Source organism: Hyaloscypha bicolor, assembly GCF_002865645.1.
Source record: "Hyaloscypha bicolor E unplaced genomic scaffold K444scaffold_87, whole genome shotgun sequence".
In the NCBI taxonomy this organism is placed as follows: domain Eukaryota; kingdom Fungi; phylum Ascomycota; class Leotiomycetes; order Helotiales; family Hyaloscyphaceae; genus Hyaloscypha; species Hyaloscypha bicolor.
In genome coordinates, this window is record NW_020194589.1 from 3,193,893 (window position 1) to 3,213,052 (window position 19,160).

At 47.7% G+C, this 19,160-nt stretch overlaps 8 protein-coding genes across 8 annotated transcripts; 3 read left to right on the top strand and 5 right to left on the bottom strand.

The window, feature by feature from the left end:
- Positions 1–115: 115 nt before the first annotated feature.
- Positions 116–896, bottom strand: K444DRAFT_591507 (50S ribosomal protein-like protein YmL27). Its single transcript, XM_024878194.1, has 3 exons — positions 696–896; positions 501–639; positions 116–451 (listed from the first exon to the last, which is right to left on the bottom strand). The coding sequence occupies exons 1-2, from the start codon at positions 882–884 to the stop codon at positions 517–519; spliced, it is 312 nt and encodes a 103-aa protein (XP_024736197.1). The 5' UTR covers positions 885–896; the 3' UTR covers positions 116–451; positions 501–516.
- A 124-nt stretch (positions 897–1,020) lies between these two features.
- Positions 1,021–4,468, top strand: K444DRAFT_664399 (Utp14-domain-containing protein). The gene is made up of 2 exons (XM_024886955.1): positions 1,021–3,781; positions 3,832–4,468. The coding sequence occupies exons 1-2, from the start codon at positions 1,058–1,060 to the stop codon at positions 4,012–4,014; spliced, it is 2,907 nt and encodes a 968-aa protein (XP_024736198.1). The 5' UTR covers positions 1,021–1,057; the 3' UTR covers positions 4,015–4,468.
- Positions 4,469–4,583: 115 nt separating this feature from the next.
- On the top strand, positions 4,584–6,674 carry K444DRAFT_664400 (uncharacterized protein; the record flags this gene model as incomplete). The annotated part of the gene is made up of 4 exons (XM_024886956.1): positions 4,584–4,602; positions 4,876–4,965; positions 5,016–5,101; positions 5,943–6,674. 4 exons carry the CDS (start codon positions 4,584–4,586, stop codon positions 6,453–6,455), a joined length of 708 nt encoding a protein of 235 aa, XP_024736199.1. The 3' UTR covers positions 6,456–6,674.
- Positions 6,675–8,859: 2,185 nt separating this feature from the next.
- Positions 8,860–11,144, top strand: K444DRAFT_531285 (glycoside hydrolase family 81 protein; the record flags this gene model as incomplete). The annotated part of the gene is made up of 3 exons (XM_024874968.1): positions 8,860–10,020; positions 10,070–10,308; positions 10,355–11,144. 3 exons carry the CDS (start codon positions 8,860–8,862, stop codon positions 11,142–11,144), a joined length of 2,190 nt encoding a protein of 729 aa, XP_024736200.1.
- A 684-nt stretch (positions 11,145–11,828) lies between these two features.
- Positions 11,829–13,422, bottom strand: K444DRAFT_531671 (Calcium/proton exchanger; the record flags this gene model as incomplete). The annotated part of the gene is made up of 4 exons (XM_024875012.1): positions 11,829–11,957; positions 12,012–12,602; positions 12,650–12,883; positions 12,931–13,422. Coding segments are annotated over 4 exons (1,446 nt in total), but the record flags the coding sequence as incomplete, so codon positions are not given.
- Positions 13,423–15,089: 1,667 nt separating this feature from the next.
- K444DRAFT_643921 (uncharacterized protein) lies at positions 15,090–16,111 on the bottom strand (the record flags this gene model as incomplete). Its single annotated transcript, XM_024884903.1, has 2 exons — positions 15,090–15,880; positions 15,979–16,111. 2 exons carry the CDS (start codon positions 16,109–16,111, stop codon positions 15,090–15,092), a joined length of 924 nt encoding a protein of 307 aa, XP_024736202.1.
- Positions 16,112–16,273: 162 nt separating this feature from the next.
- K444DRAFT_591518 (DnaJ-domain-containing protein) lies at positions 16,274–17,564 on the bottom strand. The gene is made up of 2 exons (XM_024878195.1): positions 17,375–17,564; positions 16,274–17,259 (listed from the first exon to the last, which is right to left on the bottom strand). Exons 1-2 carry the CDS (start codon positions 17,514–17,516, stop codon positions 16,478–16,480), a joined length of 924 nt encoding a protein of 307 aa, XP_024736203.1. The 5' UTR covers positions 17,517–17,564; the 3' UTR covers positions 16,274–16,477.
- Positions 17,565–18,344: 780 nt separating this feature from the next.
- K444DRAFT_725408 (uncharacterized protein) lies at positions 18,345–19,106 on the bottom strand (the record flags this gene model as incomplete). Its single annotated transcript, XM_024888646.1, has 1 exon — positions 18,345–19,106. The coding sequence occupies one exon, from the start codon at positions 19,104–19,106 to the stop codon at positions 18,621–18,623; it is 486 nt and encodes a 161-aa protein (XP_024736204.1). The 3' UTR covers positions 18,345–18,620.
- Between the last annotated feature and the right edge of the window lie 54 nt (positions 19,107–19,160).

Consider the following 19,160-nt stretch of genomic DNA (forward strand, 5'->3'; position numbering starts at 1 on the left):
GGCTCTGAATGAGCTCTTTGTTCATCTAATGACCTCAGTCGGTTCTGTAGCATGGATTTGCTGACACTCAGAAAGTTCAACTTTTATGAAAGAGAAAAACAACAGACACTGATTTGCAGGGATTGAAATGAGAATTCGTTGTAGGCTTAAAGAACAAGACAAGAACGAGAATAGAAGCATTCATTGACTCAAATTGAAGTATCTCAACGCTCCTTGGCAAAAGCTTGGTCCAAGATGACAACAGGAATCCGTGCAGGATTTGATACTCAATCATTCGTGCAATATTGTATGAACAGTGGACGAAATCTCAATAGGATCTTTTTCGACTTTCTCTACCATTCCAAACTGTAGAAGATCTGCAAATTCCCCCTTCCCAGCTACTCCACCCTTGCTGTCGTACTCTATGCTACATTCCCCAACGCCGTGTCTGTTGTACAATTTCCCAACCGGGCTACCAAATGTCAATTGAAGCCATGTCAACGCAAAGCAGAAGAAAATACCATCTGGACTCATGTTCTAATCATTTCCATTCTCCGCCTTCCATCGCGCAAGGTATGCCTCTCCACTTAAAGCCCCCTTTGGATCTCCCTCAAATCGTCCTTTAATCGGTTTCATTTTCCTCGTAACGAAGGGTGTAAGCTATCAACCACCCATCAGCATCACCTTGGATTCTAGTTCTGCCACTGATAGCGTACCTTAAAATCCTTCAAGTCCTTCGGCACAACATATGTTCTGACCTTCTCCCACTCGATAATGTAGCCTCCGTGCTGTGTATGTCGACCCGTCGATCCCGTGCCTGTTCCCTTATAGTATCCCTTATTCGTCTGCTTCGTGCTCAGAGCATGCCGCGATATCCTCTTCAAGAGAGGCGACGTAGCCTTCATTGTTGCTGTTCAATGAGGATGCTTGAATTAGGGAAGTCTCTCGAAGTCGAATTAAGAACACCAAATGGCACTAGCGGCCGCACATCCAAAAAGTTTATCGACCCAAAATTTTCGATAAGAAAATCATAACGAAATTCGCAGTCCACCTCCAGACACATTGGGAAGTTGAAAACATGCCTGGAAGACAATCCCATGGCGGACCGCCGTCGAAGAAGCCACGGGTGAAGAACAATTCGAAAAAACGAGCTTTAGACGCCTTCGCGATCGCCTCGCACACGAATCCCGATAAAATCAAAATCCGACAGCATCGTCTGGGAGTACAAGAGGGAGGGAATAGGCCTGGGAAACGCCGAAGGGATGAGGATGACGAGGAGGGTGAAGAGGAAGAGGATACAAGCTCGAAGAAGCAGAAAAAGGGACCTGCGAAAGGCCGGTTCGATGAATTGGATATAGATGCGGGGAGTGACAGTGAGGGGAACGAGTGGAGGCTTGGGCAGGTCGACAGTGATGATGATAGCGACTTGGACAGTGATGAAGCATTCGGGGAGAGCGATGAGGAGCGTTTCGACGGGTTTGCGTTCTCGGGGAGCTCTAACAAGCAGGGAAAGAAAAAGGCACCGCGGACGAAGGATGTGAACCTCGACGAGGAAGACGAGGAGGAGTCAGATTCCGAGCTGGAGGAGGGTGATCTGGGAGAAGATGCTGTGGATCTTGCCACGATGTTGGATATGGCAGAGGAAGAACAGAGGGAGGAGGCAGAGGCTGGCAAGCAAAAGGGCAGCGAAAAAGATGCCTCAGAATCTGCCGAAGAAGAGGAAGACAGTGAGGAGAGTGACAACGAGTCGTCGATGTCATCTGCAGACGAAGATGACGAAGCCGCCAATCCTGCGAAAATTGCACTTCTCCAAGATCTTATTGCGAATCTACCACAAGTTGACGAATCGAGTCGAGGTCCGGCGAAGCAACGGAGTGATGGTGCCTGCGAATATGATAAACCCCGAGATTCTGGTCTCAAGTCTAAGACGCCGCTCAGATTGGAAGATTTTGGGTTATCTACGATTAAAGACCCACAGATGAAGAGGTCATTGCAGTTTCTGGAAGACAATCCGACAGGATCCAGCAAGAAGAAGGTTAATAAAAGGCTAGAAGTCCCTCTTGCTAGACGGCAGCAAGAGCGCCTGGACCGTAGTGCTGCTTATGACAAGAGCAAAGAGACGTTGAACAGATGGACAGACACAGTTGCACACAACCGCCGGGCCGATCACCTCATTTTCCCACTTCCAGACAATGACATGGCATCAGCACATTCTAACACGCAGCTTGTGCCAACCAATCTCACCAAGCCATTTAATGAGCTCGAGGCTACCATTCAGAGCATTCTTGAGGAAAGTGGTCTGGCAACAACAGATGGGAAGGATGACGAAGATCACATTCGAGAATTCGAGGAATTGGAGGCAAACAAACTCTCAGTGGCAGAAGTCAAAGCGCGGAGAGATCAACTACGGATGGCACGAGAGCTACTTTTCCGGGAAGAGGCAAAAGCAAAGCGTATCAAGAAGATCAAAAGTAAATCGTACCGCAAAGTTCACCGGAGGCAGCGTGAAAAGGAGGAGCGTCAAAATAGAGAGGCCTTGGAAGAAGGTGGCTATGTCCCATCCGAGGACGAGTTAGAAGTGCAGGATAGAAGACGTGCGGAGGAACGCATGGGCGCGAGACATCGAGGCAGCAAATGGGCCAAGGCTATGAAAGAAACAGGCCAATCAGCTTGGAACGAGGATGCGAGGTCTGGAGTCAGTGAGATGGCTAGAAGAGATGAAGAGCTAAGGAAGAGGATTGAGGGCAGGGCAGTGCGAAAGGAATTCGAAAACGAATCAGAAGATTCGGTTAGCGATTCCGATGACGATATGAGTGAGGACGACGAGCTTGTGGAGAAGAAACGACTTTTACGAAAATTAGAAAAAGTTGGCGGCACGCCTCTATTAGACGAATCCCTCCCTGGGGCGAAACTGGTCAATATGGATTTCATGCGCAAGGCAGATGCGGCTCGCAGGAAGAAGAATGACGATATGGTAGAGGAAATGCGACGCGAGCTCGCGGGTGAAGAATTTCCAAGTGAAGAAGAGTTTGATGGAGATGTCGGTCGAAGAATTTTTGGTCCTGGGAGCAATGCAGCCCAGGAAAAGAAGCAAAAGTCTAACAATGCCAACGAATTTGAAGAACCAGCTGGCTCGGAGGGTGATGAGGGTGGTGCCGAAACCGAATTTCGTGGGTTTGACATCGGCCAGAATAGCGCAGCAGAGCGAACGCGGAGCAAGGCTACTGATCGATCTTTGAAACCCAACACGTTTTCAAAACCCAACAACCAACAAACACTTAATTCCGAGGGTGGAGCATGGTCGAAGGTGGTCTCAAAATCATCATCAATCAGTGATGCAGAAGCCAAGAGAAGACGACACAAGAAGAACGATGCCATCGATTTTGAGGAATTGGATTTGTCAAAAGCCGCTGTCATCGCATCACAACCGAAGTCTCGAAAATCATCGAAGAAATCTATCATACTGGAAGTAGATTCTGATTCCGAAGAAAACAGTGATGAAAACAAAATCCGCTTGCCGTATGCTATCAAGGACCAGGAGCTCATCAAGCGAGCATTTGCTGGAGCTGATGTTGTTGGCGAATTCGAGGCTGAGAAGAAGCAGACTGTCGAAGATGAGGATGAGAAAACCATCGACAACACCCTTCCCGGCTGGGGAAGCTGGGTTGGCGACGGTGTGAGCAAAAGAGAAAAAGCAAAGAACAAGGGAAGGTTTCTTACAAAATCCGAGGGTATCAAAGCACAGAATAGGAAAGATGCAAAGCTCGAACGGGTGATCATTAATGAGAAACGCATCAAGAAAGTATGGTTCTTTTTGATTAATCTGAGATCGCACTGGCTGACAATCTACAGAACGGCAAATATCTTGCATCGAGCCTTCCACATCCCTTCGAAACGAAACAGCAGTATGAGAGGTCATTGCGGCTCCCTCTCGGACCTGAGTGGACTACAAAAGAAACCTTCCAAGATGCGACGAAACCCCGGATTTTGCTCAAGCAAGGCATTATTACCCCGATGTCGAAACCCTTACTTTAATAGCCTGAGAACGCTTCTAGAGGACAATACACTAGACATGCAATCACAATGATCACGACCCCTTTTCCACGTGAAATGCTCAGCCTACTTAGCCACCATCCGATCTTAAACAGTGCATTGGAATTTACCCACACCACAACACTCCGTTTCCCCAACCCCTGGTTCGTCTGCGAAATGCAGAATAAACAGTTGGTCAAAACATCTCTCGCTTCGTGCATTGTTGTTGTGCCGCCTCGGCTCTGGTGGCTGGATGACAACAGCTCGGCTCTGTTGATATCCAACAGAAGGCTCAGCAGTTGGTGATAATGGTAATACGCCCGATATGCATCTGATAACGCTTGCCGGAGACTCTTTTGTGATTTAACGTTTCGTCTGAAGTTTCAGGGAGATTTCAGCTGGTTGGAATGGAATAGCTAACGAGCTCCTTCAGACGAACTGGGGAAGTATATATCTGTAGACTTTCTATTTAATTTTCTATCTTGTCACTTAATTTTCTCCCTTGCACTCATTCCATATATCTAGAACACTTTTGGAGTCTACTAACCTTTGTTGCCCTCTTTCCTATCTCTATGTTGGGCCCAATCGTTAGTGAGTACTTTTTATCGGTCATGAATAAGCCATTAACAAACACCCAGTATCGATTACTTTCCACAGACAATCCGTCTTGGCTCCGTGCTTTCCTCAATATGAAGACAATCACCACCCGATCACTCATCCAAGTAGTCATCTTGACTCTTTGCCTCACAATCAAACAGCGCTCCCAACATTGCTCACAGAGCAGCGCCTCCCGCACAGAAGTCGATACCAACCCCGTTGGGGCCTCATTTGTTGCCACTCTTCCAGCTGGTGCTGGTGTCTAAGGCTCACTTAGTGGAACAGCCAGCGACGGCGGTCACGGCACTGCGTGGGAAGCAAGCTTCACTAACTTGCCCAGCGCAGGTGGTCCCTTCCGTATGTTCCTTCCTCTCTCACTTCAATAAGCAGCTAACAGTGTACTGTAGTATGGCACATCCATTTCAGTCCAGTCCCTGCAAACGGAGACTGCGCAGGCACCAGCGGCCACTTAGATCCCTTCAGTGTCGGTGATGTTCGTAACCTCATATCCACTTTTCCTTCCCCACCAGTGTCAAATGATTAGGTTTGATTTGATTAGACCCCCCTACTCAAATTAAATCAAGTCAAAATCAAGCTAATCAAATCATACTTAATTATAATCAAAGATAATCAAAGATAATTAATTAGATTTATCACGTGATTACGCACATGACTCTGGAGCTTCAGAAGCCGAGATAAGGCTAAAATAAGGTCTGTGCTAGCCGTATTCGGTATTACTAAAGGCGCTCTTTACTAAACCAGGCCTAGCGCTAATTAGTAAGCGAAGCCAAAGGCGCTAGAACCTCCTTGATTTCCAGTGATTCCTTGCCACTAATAAAAGAGCTATAAATAAACCCTTATAGTAATTAAAGAAGAAGAAATAAGAAAATAAGAAAATAAGAAGGAAAAAGAGAAAGAGATTTCTAAAAAAGAAAACTATTAAGATAAAGTAATGTTATAGTAGTAGTAAAGAGCTTGAATTGAGCTATTTGCCAGGCTAAGTCACGTGCAATAGCACTACATAACTGGTACCACGTAATAAAAACTAGTTTGTTATTTTAGATTTAGACTAATTTTATACTCTTATATATGCTTTATAGATTTTATTTATATCTTATTAATATAACTACTAGTTATTTAATAATCTTTAAAAATGCCTAAGAAAGTATACTTTTATATTATCACGTGATGATTATAGTTAATTATAATTAATTATAATAAAAATCAAGCTAATCAAATCATACTTAATTATAATCAATTCTAATCAATTCTAATTAATTAGCCTTGATTATTTTTTGACACACTGTTCCCCACCCACCTAATAAAATACCCAGGTAACAGTTTGCGATCCCAATAGTCCCGCCAACTGTCAGATAGGAGACCTCTCTAGCAAATTTAGCAAAATCACAGCCTCCCTTTTCTCTCTATCTTTTGATAATCTGTTCTTCTCGACAAATCTGACATACGCGGCATTTGTTGGAAGTCGAAGTCTGACTATCCACACTGATAAGAAAAGAATTGCGTGTGCGGATTTTGTGGCGGAGACTGGTGATGGGGAGGGTGATTCTGGGGATGGAGAAGATGATTCCGGAGATGAAGAGGATACAGGGAATAATGAAGATGCTGGACCCGAGAAAAGAGTTCCTCCACTTCCACCTGGCGTCGTTCCTTCTCCAACAGCAATCTCAACTCACGGTTCGATCTACACCGTTGTCCTAATAACGACTCTGGCAGCAGCAGCAGCACCTTCCGAGGGCAATAGGGACGATGAAGACGATACAGGTGATGATGGGGATGATCCTAGGGATGGAGACGATGGAGATTGTCCAGCTGACGAGGATGAGTAGACTTGAAAGCGGCCATGGGCTTGTCTCTAAATTTCCTTTCACAATGATTTCTAGCTCTATAGGTTTAGGTTTGGGTGGGGGGAAAATATAGATCAGGCTTGCAGGAAATCTTTCTTTCTTGCATTGGAGAATTCAGATATTGCGGTGCAATCTCAGTTGATGTAGAACAGAACTTGTACAACAGCAATACCCCGCATTGGTGGGTTCCACGAATCCAGCATTGTCACATACCATGTTTTCCCTAGAATGTTTGCGACACTGTGCTCGCGTGAACCAACTTCACGTTCAGCTGATGGGAGTTGAAAAGTGCTCTGATCGACGAGGCGGTTGAAATCTGGGCGAAGTTTCCACCCGCAACCCCCTCCCCCCTTGATTTTTGAAACACTTCAGGAGTCAGGATAAAACCCGAGCCTCGACTGCTCACCTTTACTGAATTATCAAATCTTAACCTCAACATCCTAGAGTCGTACGGCAAAGCAAAGGGTCTCGATCCACTCGTTCAAAGAACAGACCCCTGTGATCAATGACGTCGGTGCACGACCGCTATCAAATGGTCCATCTTAAAACTTCCCTTTGCTTTGACATTTAGTCCTTCATCCTCCATCCTCCATCACTCTTTGAACAAACACCAACCACATGGAACATCATAATCGCAGTACCTAATTCTCATTATAACACAACATAAGATCTTGCATTACTGCAAGCTGTTAAATCACCCCTCGTAGGAAAGGAAGGACAAGGTCAGTGGTGTCTTCCCGGAGCGCTCTCGATTTCTGGATCTCCTTGAATCGATTTCCCTACTCTCTAAGGAGCGAAGTACTCGCGTTCAGAGTTCCTCATATGTCAGCCTCGTCATACACGCGTTGTTCGTCATCTGAGACATTCTCTTGAATTCTCTCGCAGGAGGAGCGCTTGGTCTCACCTTCCTCGTGCAGCCTGCCTCACTTCGAAGCCTGGGTGCGGGGAAGCTTGTGGCATCATCAGGTTGAAAGGTCTTTTCAGGTCCTTCTGACCTTGGTGTCTCCCTTCGTGGGAATCATCTGAGGACAGTTCCTCACAAGGTCAAGCTCCAGAAGCACGTCGTGGACGGGTTTTCATCTCACATGACGTAACAAAGTGTTCCTTGTCAAACATCAACAATCGCCTCTCAAAATCAGTAGTTAGAAACATGGTCCATATTTTAGTTTCAACAGGTTCTGTGAATGGTTGACTATCTCCGAACAATGGTATTGTTATGGTTGGCGCCTTGGGAGCAGCCGACGACTGAGACATTCCTCATCCAAGCCTCTGGGTGTTGAATTCTTCGCACTCCAGGTACCATCACCGACAAGCTGTCGGTGGTAAAAGTGTACTGACTGCATGAAATCTATCGTGCGGCACTGTATCTACATGGTTCCGCTACATTCGTTTTGTTTTGGGCAGCAGGAGGCCTTCCCTAAACTCCGAGAATCATTTAAATGCAAGGGAACTGATTCTTAAGTCCCTGTAACACAAATTTTGTGTTGCCTAAGATAAGGCCCGCAATTTTCGAGGATGTCTTGATCGTCATTCCCCAAGGTATTGAATTTTTCACGAGACCCCAGAATTCTTCTCTCTGGAAGTCACAACACCATACCCACAAGGTGAACCACATCCGATAGATTAATACGAATACAAAACCCCAAATAACGCAGTTCCGTTCACATTGTCCTTTTGATTCCCAACAGTCGGCGCCGTGCCGTGAGCATCGTTCAATATATAATTTAGCCACGGATTGGCCTATTAAAATCCGAGAATCTCCAGCGTTGCTTTTGCAGTTCTGATTTTGCATTTAGAAACCTCGGCAATGAAGGTGGTGGTGTGGCTAACGATTCTACAGGTGGTCGCAGCCAAGGCTGTACCTAAGAGACAAGTCTGTAGTGCCCAGGATTTCTCAACTAGTACCCAACTTGGCGTGGCTCCTGGTGCAACCTCGAGATTCATCCCTAGATCCTCGGTTGAAGGAAGACAGGCCGTAACAACAGCCGAAGAATTAAGTATTGGTCCAGTTCAAGAAGGACACCACGGTGTTCTCTCTGTCCTGGGACCACATACTCACCTGGGCAGTGACAGTCTGAGTGGAAATAACAAACAAGTCCAACTGACTCTGGCATCACCTTTGGCTGGAGGTATCTACTTCGCTCCCGTCAGAACTTCTTCGGTTTCACCAAGAGTTTCGGTTATTACCACATCGACTAGTTCAGGAACTGCCCAAGTTCTTCCGCATCTTGGTACTCAAGTTCCGCAAACAACTGGAGTTGTCATAACCGGTCTCAACACAATTGGACTACCAACATCGGCTCCTATAATCAGCACCTCAATATCAAAACCAGCCACTACGCTCTCACCGAATTCTAAGCCCACTCCTGTCACCACCTTTGTACTCATGGGTGGCACTTCTGATAATATATTCCAGCCAGTGGCAACTGACGCTCCACCTTCTGTGATTGGCTCGAGACAGGATCACCCAGTCCCAAGATTGGGAGTCCAACCTCAGCATGCCCCCATCTCAACCAACAAATTCTATGCAAATTTCTTCCTAGGAAGTCAAACTGCTGGAACATGGACTCATCCATATTCCGTCGCATGGTCCAAAGGTGGCGGTTCAACGCAAAGTTGGGGCATGTCAATTTCTCATATTGATGCGGATCAGAGAGTCTATGGACCGAATTCGGCAGCAACCCCTGTTCAATACTTCATCAATCCAATTGGCATCCAATCACTGGTTCTTTCTGCCGTGGAGCTTGGAGCATCGACTACCCTCTCAATGGATACTCTCACTGCTTTCTCAGCAAGCGTTAATCTTTTGCCAAGTGCGGGAGCTGCTCCAGCAATCACTTTTCCTCTTGTTCAAGGCATGGGCTTTGTGACGGGAATTTACAATGGAGGTACTCCTGTTATTCAGACTGGCATTTTCTTCCGTTCAATTACGAAGGCCACTTCAAACCCCAAGCCAGGTATCACAAAATACACAATCATTCTCGAGGATGGCAAGACTTGGTTATTGTACGCCTCTGGAAATCCCATCGATTTCACAGTAGTTAACAACGGACTTGCTCAGGCAACCTCGAATTTCAACGGCTTTATTCAAATTGCCAAGAGCCTTGGTGGAGATTTCGAAGCGCTGTACGATGCTGCTTGCGGTGTTTATGCTACGACTGCCACTCTTTCAGGAAGTGCAAATGGTGCAATTGGTTCCTACACTTTGTCATTTTCTAAAGGAGGCTTGGTAAACACAGCACTCCTTATGTTCGCACTTCCTCACCATACTGAGTCGTTCTCACCGCAGACGGCATCCGCTGCTACCAACCTTCAGTTACAGACGACCACTAAGGGTCTAGCTACAGCAGTGGTAGCCGATTCATGGACTATGGTAGAGAATCTTCCAACCACCATGGGTTTTGCTCCTTGGAGTCCATCAACTGGTGCTCAGAGGCTCCCATTCTCAGCTGCGACCATTCAGACCATTCTGAGCGTTGCACAAAGTGAGATCTCGCAAAACATGAGCGCGCAATCGAATCTCAACTCCATGTACTATAGCGGAAAGGTTAGTTCGAGTTCTCTGTCGACTATTTGAAATCACTGATTTATCTTAGGCACTTGCAAAATTCGCCGGCATCGTATATACAATCCATGACCTTCTCGGCAATTCTGCCTTGGCAGAAGCAGGTCTCAACACCCTCAAGCAATCCTTCGCTGTATTTGCAAACAATAAGCAGCAATTCCCACTCGTATATGAGACAGCCTGGGGAGGTGTAGTATCCACTGCCTCTTACGCCACCGGAAACTCTGGGGTAGATTTTGGCAATACGTATTACAATGATCACCATTTCCAGTAACTTCCCTTTCCCCTTTTCATATGCTAGTACTAACAAGCTCAGTTACGGCTACTTCATCTACGCCGCCTCGATAATTGGCACCCTTGACCCGACGTGGCTCAAAGCAAACAAAGCCTGGGTCAACACCCTCGTCCGGGACATTGCGAACCCCTCCCCGCTAGACCACTTCTTCCCCGTATCGCGGAACTTCGACTGGTATCACGGCCACTCCTGGGCACACGGCCTCTACGAAACCTTCGACGGCAAAGACGAAGAGTCTTCCTCCGAAGACGCGATGTCCGCCTACGCGCTGAAACTCTGGGGTCGAGCCATCGGTGACTCGAACTTGGAAGCCCGCGGCAACCTCCAGTTGTCTATCACCGCGCGAAGTCTCCAAAACTACTTCCTCTACACCACCACCAACACAATCCAACCGCCCAACTTCACGCCCAACCGCGTCTCCGGGATCCTCTTCGAGAACAAAATCGACCACGCCACCTACTTCGGCGCCAACCCAGAATACATCCAAGGCATCCACATGCTCCCCCTCCTCCCTTGCTCAACATTAACGCGCACACCTACGTTCGTGCAGGAGGAATGGGATACGTATTTTAGTAATGGGAGAGCAGAGAAGGTTGTCGGCGGCTGGAAGGGGATCTTGATGGCCAATTATGCGATTGTGAATCCGAAGGCGGCGTGGAGCTTCTTCGCCAGTGGGGCTTTTGATGAGAGTTGGCTTGATGGCGGGGCGAGTCGGACGTGGTACTTGGCTTTTGCTGCTGGTCAGTCTTCTCTTCCCCCCTTTTGTTCGTTTGTTTTTGCCGTTTGGGATTTGAAAAAGGGGCATGGCTGATGAGAATAGGTCTCGGTGGTGCTCCATAAACACCCCCTTTCCCTTCTCGCTCGCTTAAGCAGACAAAACATCCCATCCTTGTCAACATACCACAAACATCATCCCCTTCGCCAAAAGGCGAACAAAAACAAGAGCATAAAATGGACGGATAAACTTCTTTTCATATTTGCATTTTCTTGCTGTGGGATTCGGCGCTCGGTTTTTCTTCATCAATTTTGGGCTGCATTGGCTGCATTCACGGCATGGATCGATTCTAGAATTTTGCATTAAAATGGAATTTTGGCATGTGCATACCTGGGTCCTGTGTCCATAGCTTAGACTTTTGGCTTAGAGCAATGAAAGCAATGATTTTGGCAAATCAAATTGCTTCTTCAAACTGTGCCGCATGATGCGGCTGGAAAAAGGAAAGTATTTCAAACTTTTCTAGATTAACTAATCCGTGATACCTCCCTGATACAATATACAAAGGGCCATCTCTCATACCAATATCATACACGTTCCATTTCCCCAAATCTTCCCCTCTTTAAAATAAGAAGAAGATCCTGAAAGATCTTGCTCCGTCCAATTCATATACACCGTACAGTACAATATTCATGTGAATGGCAATTTGAACGGAGACCCGATCTCCGCTCATCCCCTGGGTAATTTGAGGGATTCAAACGCCACGAAACACACATCCATGACCTAGAGACCAACAAAGGTTTTAACAGACCTGGCTACCATGCCAGCAATCCGTTCTGGCTTAGCAGGATCCGTAGCGTCATCTGGATAGACCAAGAATGCGAGAGCGATGATGATGTAGAGACCAAGCAACTAACGCATTGATTAGCAAACATAAAGCGTAGGATTTAAGGGACAGAAACTCACCATAGCTCCTTCCAAATAATTGCTCTTGCCATCCTGAATAACATATGTGACAACCAAGACACTCAAGAAGAAGACAACGGTCTCGAAAGTCTCGAAATGTAGCGTCATGGGTTGGTCAATGATCCAGCCCAGGATGACCAGGAACGGAGTAACCAGAAGGGCGATTTGCATCGAGCTTCCGATTGCTACACCCATAGCGAGGTCCATCTTATCTTTCACCGCCACGACCACGGCCGTCACATGTTCTGCAGCATTGCCAACGATGGGAAGGAGAATAAGACCGATAAATGTCTTTGAGATATGGGCAGTTTCGACGAGAGAATCGATAGAATCGACGAGGTACTCGGCGCAGATGGCAACGGCGATTGTGACAACCACAAGAACGAAAGCAGCAGCCCAAGGCCCCATCTGTGGTTCTTCCGCATCTTCATCTTCGGCGGCCTGCTCAGCGTCGAAAAGATTGGCGTGGGTACGGAGCTGGAAGACAAGATAGAGAACATATAGGATGAGAAGGATTATGGCAGTGCCATGTGAAAGGACCAAGATATTGCGCCCGGTATCTTCCTTGGAACCTGCGAGGGCGGCATACAGCTGGTAGAGGTCAGCGTAATTCAAGGGAGAAGAGCAGAAGATCCTACGGTAGCTGGGATGATCAAAGAAGCCGATGCAACGGCCATTAAAGAAGACATGGTCGACGCGACTGTCGAGTTGAAATCCTGTTCAATGCCGCGTGCGGTTCCTGTTCTAGTATTATGGATACCACCTGCTAAGAAGCAGCATCCAAGCACTAGAAGGATATTGGAAAGGATACTTCCCAACATACTAGATTGCACGATTCTGATTTCGCCGTTCCTGAGCGCCACGATACTGACCTGCAAGAGGTTAGCGGAACTCAACGCCTTGGAGCTTCCAGACGTACGATCAATTCCACAGCATTGCCAAATGTAGCGTTTAATAGACCCCCCATGGTCTGACCAAGCTTCACCGAGATTTCTTCCGTGGCAAACGATAAAACAGCGGCGAGGGGAACGATGGCAAAGAAATTGAGAATGAAAACAGTGGTGGGATCCCAGCCCATGGCACCAGCAACTATACCCAGCGGTACGAATACCAGGAGGATATTGACATAGTTGCTGTACAATGTGACTTTAGTAACATGCAGCACTTGTGCTGGAATCCTTACGAACTTGTTATCACTTTCCATTCCTGCCGTCTGGTGCTTGCTGAATACCGTGCGGAAGTAGTCCAGTATGGTTCGGCTGCCAAGGGCGTCTCCATTCTGTCCTGACAGCAACCCAGTGGTCTCGCTCGCGCTTCCGTTCGATGGTTGAGGCATCTCGGCGCTCGAATTTATTTCCTTGTGCCCTGACTTCGCGCGCTTCAGTTCTTGTCGGAATTGAGATGTGCCTACATATCAGAAAGAAGAGGTGGAGTTAGCCCAACGAGTCTAATCAAATAAAGTTCTTCTTGTCTTGGCCCTCGGCTCTTTGGTTGTGCTGGACGACGGAGGACAAATAAACAAGAAGGGCCGGATTAACTTGGCATTCAAAGGTCGGTGTGATCTGCCAGCATCGAAGACATGTAATCATCTGCACTGCAGAGAGAGGGCAAGGAGGTGGAGAGAGGTTGCGCATCGGTGTAGGAGGTATTTGAGCTTCCATGACGGCCGATAAGAGCTTGGCCCGCTGTTTCCAATGACCAATTGTCCCAAAGCAGGATAGACATTGAGTAAGCGGGGCAGCAGGAGAAGGTCTAACTTACACACCATCTTGGCGACTGTGTCTTTGTTGTCGTCCGGTGGTGAACTCGTGCGTTTCGACGACCGCAAAGAGTGGTTTGGAGGGGCGAGCTGCTGCGCCTCGTTTCCTGTGTGGATGACAAGAACCGCGTGGCGGGAATGATCACAAAACCAGCCAATTGCAAATGCAGGGTCTTCGAGCTTTCGCAGTCAGTGGGCCGAATGTACCGGGTCTCGTGCGATGGTGGAGAATGAAAATGAAAATGACGAGGAAGCGGCCAGGAGGTCCGATGATCAGGTCGGTCTGGACTCTGGAGTCTGGACGGTGCTCTCTGGGTCTTGACGTTGGAGAGAGGAAGGGGCTTAGGGGCGACACGGGAAATTGAGCCAAGATCTCCAAGAGGGACATTAGCAAGACATATAAAGCTTTTGCTGGCTGCAGTTACGACATGCTGAAAATCTTGTGTTGGATCTTGGTTTTCCGGCTCGCCAGGTTTCGCAAACTTTGTTTCGTCCTGATTATTCACGCCACTACACGAGAGCTGCATGAAGCTTCCCCATGAAGCTTCCCCCACGCTTCACCGTGAGAAAGTCTCATTATTTACTATGTAAAAGGCAGAAGCAGAGCCTTCAAGCATCTCTCAATCTGACGACCAAGACCCAATGTACCAGCATCGTCAAACCAGCCAAGAAGCAGTTTCAATGGGAGCTGCTGGATGCCTTCAAAACTACTGTAGGTCCTTGCTGGCAGACGTCGCTGACGTACCACCCGCGCCAATGCAGCTTGGCCCCTTGCACTGCCACCCTTGGCGCGCGGTAGCGCATTAGTGTTGTGGATTCGGGAGCTTAACTGGACGAACTCCTAAACGTTCTCAATGCCAAGACAATAGAATTTGTGAAGTGCGACGATTATCGGCAAGTTGGGATAAAAAGATTTGATATTGCCGAGGGATGATTGAAGTCTAAGCTCTCCGAATCAAATGCTGGCTTGGAAGGTTGGATATCGAGCTCCTTGAACGTAGTCGAAAAAGCTTAGGATGGTCAAGCAATGCAAGCTTTGTTGACTGCTGGAGTTGGACCCGATGTCTGAATCCATTGTACAATTCCTAGTCTGGCCAATGTCCTTTGCAATGTAACATGAGATACCGTAAATGCAAAATCTCGAAGACAGAGGCTTCCAGATTGTTAGATTTCCCGGGAATGTCGACTTGTCAATCGAGGGATTTCGCATTTGACTTGGCAGTAAGAGAGTGCTCTGCTGGAGGATGCTGTGTTCGCTCGATTTGCTTTCTTATGTCCACCTCGAGTGTCGGAGAATCGTGGAGTCGTATAACGAGAGGTCAGATCCCCAACGCATCGTACTTCCCAGCCGCCGCCCTCCTCGCAGCCAACGAAGGATAATTAACTTTATTCTGCGCATTCATCGCCTCATTCCTCTCCTTCCTCCTCTTACCCTCCTCCTCCCTCCTCTCAATCTCCTTCCTCTTCCTCCTAACCTCATCCCTCTCCTCATCCCTCTTCTCCTCTCTATCCTTCCCTTTATCCCTAGCCCTCTTCCCCTTCCCTTTCAGCTCCCTCTCCCTCTCCCTCCTACACTTCTCCTCCTCCCCCCTACTAACCACCCAGTGCTTCCCCAGCACATCCTTCCTAAAATCCATAACCTCATTCCAACACTTCACCTCTTGATCCATACTCCTCAACACCTCGACCTTAACAACCTCCACCTGTCTCTGCTTCCAGAAATCGCCAATTCTGCCTTTAACCTTGATAACCGTACCGACATCCATTATGTCCCAGGGGACAATGGGTTCCTGGACCGATGGCGCTGTCTTATCTCCTCCATTCCCCTTTCTCTCTCCCTCTGCCTTCCCTTTCTGCTTCTTTGACTCCGAAATTGAGGTTGCAATTTGGTTGATAGATGCAATCTGATCCAAATGCGTGGGCACCCCAATCGTCTCCATCTTCGGCGCAGGCACAGGAGCAACACAAACACAAACACACTCAACGCACATCCCACTGCTATCATCGACCGTATACACGTTCCTGCCCGGATACTCGTCTACGGCGACAATGACGCCTGTAACGCGCACCCATTTTATCGGATGGTTTTTGTAGTGGAATAATGGTTTTTCTGTTCCCCAGATGTGCAATTAGCATCTACTCCAATTAAACCCCAAAATCGAAACCAGAATGATGAAAAGGTCGGGGGAAGCGCAATGGGGAGCTCACGATCACAAAACATCCCCACCTTCTGCAACCCATGGATATCCGTCGCGCGCAGCGGGACCCATTTTCCGATCGTGGGCGAGAGGGCGTGGCAGTAATCGGGGTAGATGGTTAGATTCTGAGGCGCGGATGTCATGGCATGGTTGTGGTTCTCATGAGAGTTGTGCGGGGGCAGGAGGTGGTTGTGAAGTGGATGGTTGTTGGGAGGTGATGTTGATGTTGATATTAATATTGGCTGGGAGACGCGTCGAATTTGGGGGCGAAAATGATGCGAGGTCACGAGGTGATTTTCACGTGTCACAGATTTTGGACGAAAAGCTTCTTGCTTTGAGAAAGCGTTCAATGTTGGGGCTTCGGTGGTGCTAGCAAAATGGAGCATCTTGATTTTGTTGATTCAACAGTTTCTTTCCCAGTCATCAACCTATGTGCTGCTCGAAGCCAACCGTGATATCCATCCCGCCCCAACGCCCTGCCATGCATGAATAAAAGGAGAGTCCAAAGTTCAATGCTTTGTCCTCTTTGTCTTCCGACCACTCTCAGCGGTACCGTTCTTGAGTCTTGCAGCAGCAGCCTGGAATGCCTCTTCCGATGGCATTCCTCCTTCATCATCCTCATCCTCATCCTCATCAGAACCTCTCTTCTTGCCTTTCTTCCCCTTCTTCGACGACTTCTCCTGAGCCTTGTATTTCGCCTCCAAGTGATCCAAAAAGCCACCTCTATCCGCCTGCCTCTTTTGAATCAACGCAGCCAAATCACCCATCCCGGCATCCGCCTTCTTTCCATTCATCCTCTCCTTCGTAGTCTTCGCATGCTCCTCCGCCTCCTTCGCCTCCCTCCTCGCCTTCTTCATCCTCCTCTCCCTCTTCTCCGCCGTCTCCTCCGTGTACCTCTTATGCGACTTAACATCCCCCTTCTCAATCGCCGCATCAATAATCCCCCTAAACCTATCCTCATCCTCCAAGCAATCACTCAACATAACTGTAGCGTAAATCTTTTCCCAACTACCCTTGAACTTCTCATACGCATTGAGCAGATCATCTTTCTCCTCATCCGAGCCTTTGTAAGCCTGCGAGAAGGTCTCGATGGACTCGGTGGTTATGACATCTCGGAATTGCTCGGAGTAGAACTCGCTCCAGCTGAAGTCTTCGAAGTCGATTGATTCGGCGGTTGAACCGGTCTTGTCGTATCGCTTTCGGCGGACGGGATCGGAGAGGACCGCGTAGGCGAAGGCGATTTCTTGGAATTTGAGGGTGGCTTCGTCTTTGGTTTCGGGGGTTGCTTTGTCTGGTGGATTGTTAGCGGTCTTGAATAGCAGATTGCGGTAAATGATTATTGATTTGAAGATCTTTGGCCAACTCGATGTCCAATTACCCCAAAAGAAGGAGAATGTAGCGCATACCTGGATGGTGCTTCAGCGCAGCCTTGCGATACGCTGACTTCACCTCATCTGCAGTCGCTGACTTCTCGATTCCGAGAATCTTGTACGGCTCAACGGTCGGCGGTTCTTCGTCCTCGAGGTCAATCTCTTGTCTGCGTGGCATTTTTGGAGGCGTTGTGGATGGAATGTGAGTTGAAGGTTGGAGGTGTTGTTGACTTCGAAGATGGTTTTATCTTTGGCGAGACGCGTCGGCAGATTTGGCGCGAATGGCGTCGAGCTCGCGTAGAGTGGCCCACTTCTTTAACGACAAACAAGCCGAGAGAAGACCACGATTCAAAGCATGAAGCGGTGTTCTCATGAAAGCGTCCTTCAACTTGCTGTCTATGCAGTGGACGTTCCGGAAATCATCATTACGTAGACTGTGACGTGCGATTGTTCCCAGCTCTTCTCCTTGACCTAGAAATTGATCCAGCTCGAAGGTCTACTGTTATTTTCTCCCGCCTCGATTTGCTATACTCTACTTGGTTAGAAATTGTCTTCTTGAAATGTGATTTGATATGTTGAAGCATATTGTCCAGCACTTGTTTCAATGGTTCCTGATGCTCGTTCTCGCTCGCTTAAGTTTGGTCAAATTTTTTTTTTTGCAATCTCCAATTTATATCTTCAAAGCCGCTTGAATACACTCTGTACGGGGACTGATGGAAGAATCTCCGGAAATGCTAGTTCAAGTTCTAAAATCGAAATAATTGGTTGATTCGCAAAATAATTGCCTCCTAGCCCAACCACTTAGCGAGGAGTGGAGTGGGAAGTGATCAAAAAAATTTGACAAAACTCTGGCGACCAGCCCGAAGGGTGGTCGCTGAGCGAAACAGCCGAACTGTTTTTTCCGTGAAACCGCTGCCATCAACTTTATAAGTATAGTTTTCTCTTTTCGCAGGAGTGGTTCGAGTGGTGACACCCCTACTACTAAGGCTCTTTACTTCTGATCTAGCTCTGGTGAAAGCTTGTACGCTTTTTGAGTGGGTTAACCACCCGCTTCAACCACCTTAGTGGAGGTATTTCAGCAAGTTTATCCTCGTTGCGGAGTCAACTTATAGACCAAAGTCCGAAGTTGATTGAGCGAAAAAACCTTATTTTAGTATATAAGAGTGAATCACTTTACCAGCGAAATCGGCTCCGGCCACCAAGCGATGGTCATGTGAGGCAGCCGGGACAATGGGCACTGATCGGAAACGACGGATCTTCATTCCTATCTCAATTTTTTCTCTTAAAAGATGTTTGGTTCTTGGAAGTAAAGGCCTAACTCAGAGCAGTGTCGAACCACATCCCCTTTTTCCGTCTTCTCAATGCCTTCTCCTAGCCAGTCAACCTCATCAACCACTTCTACTTTCTTATCATCAACCTCAATCCCAATCGACTTACAAACCCCCCTCACAATGGCCTCTCCCTCCTCAGGGTCGGCTTCCATAAGATGCTTCACATATTGTCTCAACACCCACCGGCTGACCCAAATAACAAATCGAAGGATCGAGGCAGTTATTATCGATCCAGCGAAGATAATGGCTAACAAACGCCAAGGGACTTCCTTTACCCTCACAAGGTACTCCTCATAGGCTTCGCATTCATAATCGTTGTCGGCGGCCGCTCGTTTCCTGACCTTGCCGCCGAGGTGCAGGTGGTGAGCTTGCTCCAGAGCTCTACGGGAGTTTTGGCACTGAACGTTGTGTATACCATGGTGAGCAGCTGATGTCATTTGTTACTTTGAAAACACATGCAAAACAGGGAGGGGACTGACGCGAAGGAGGGA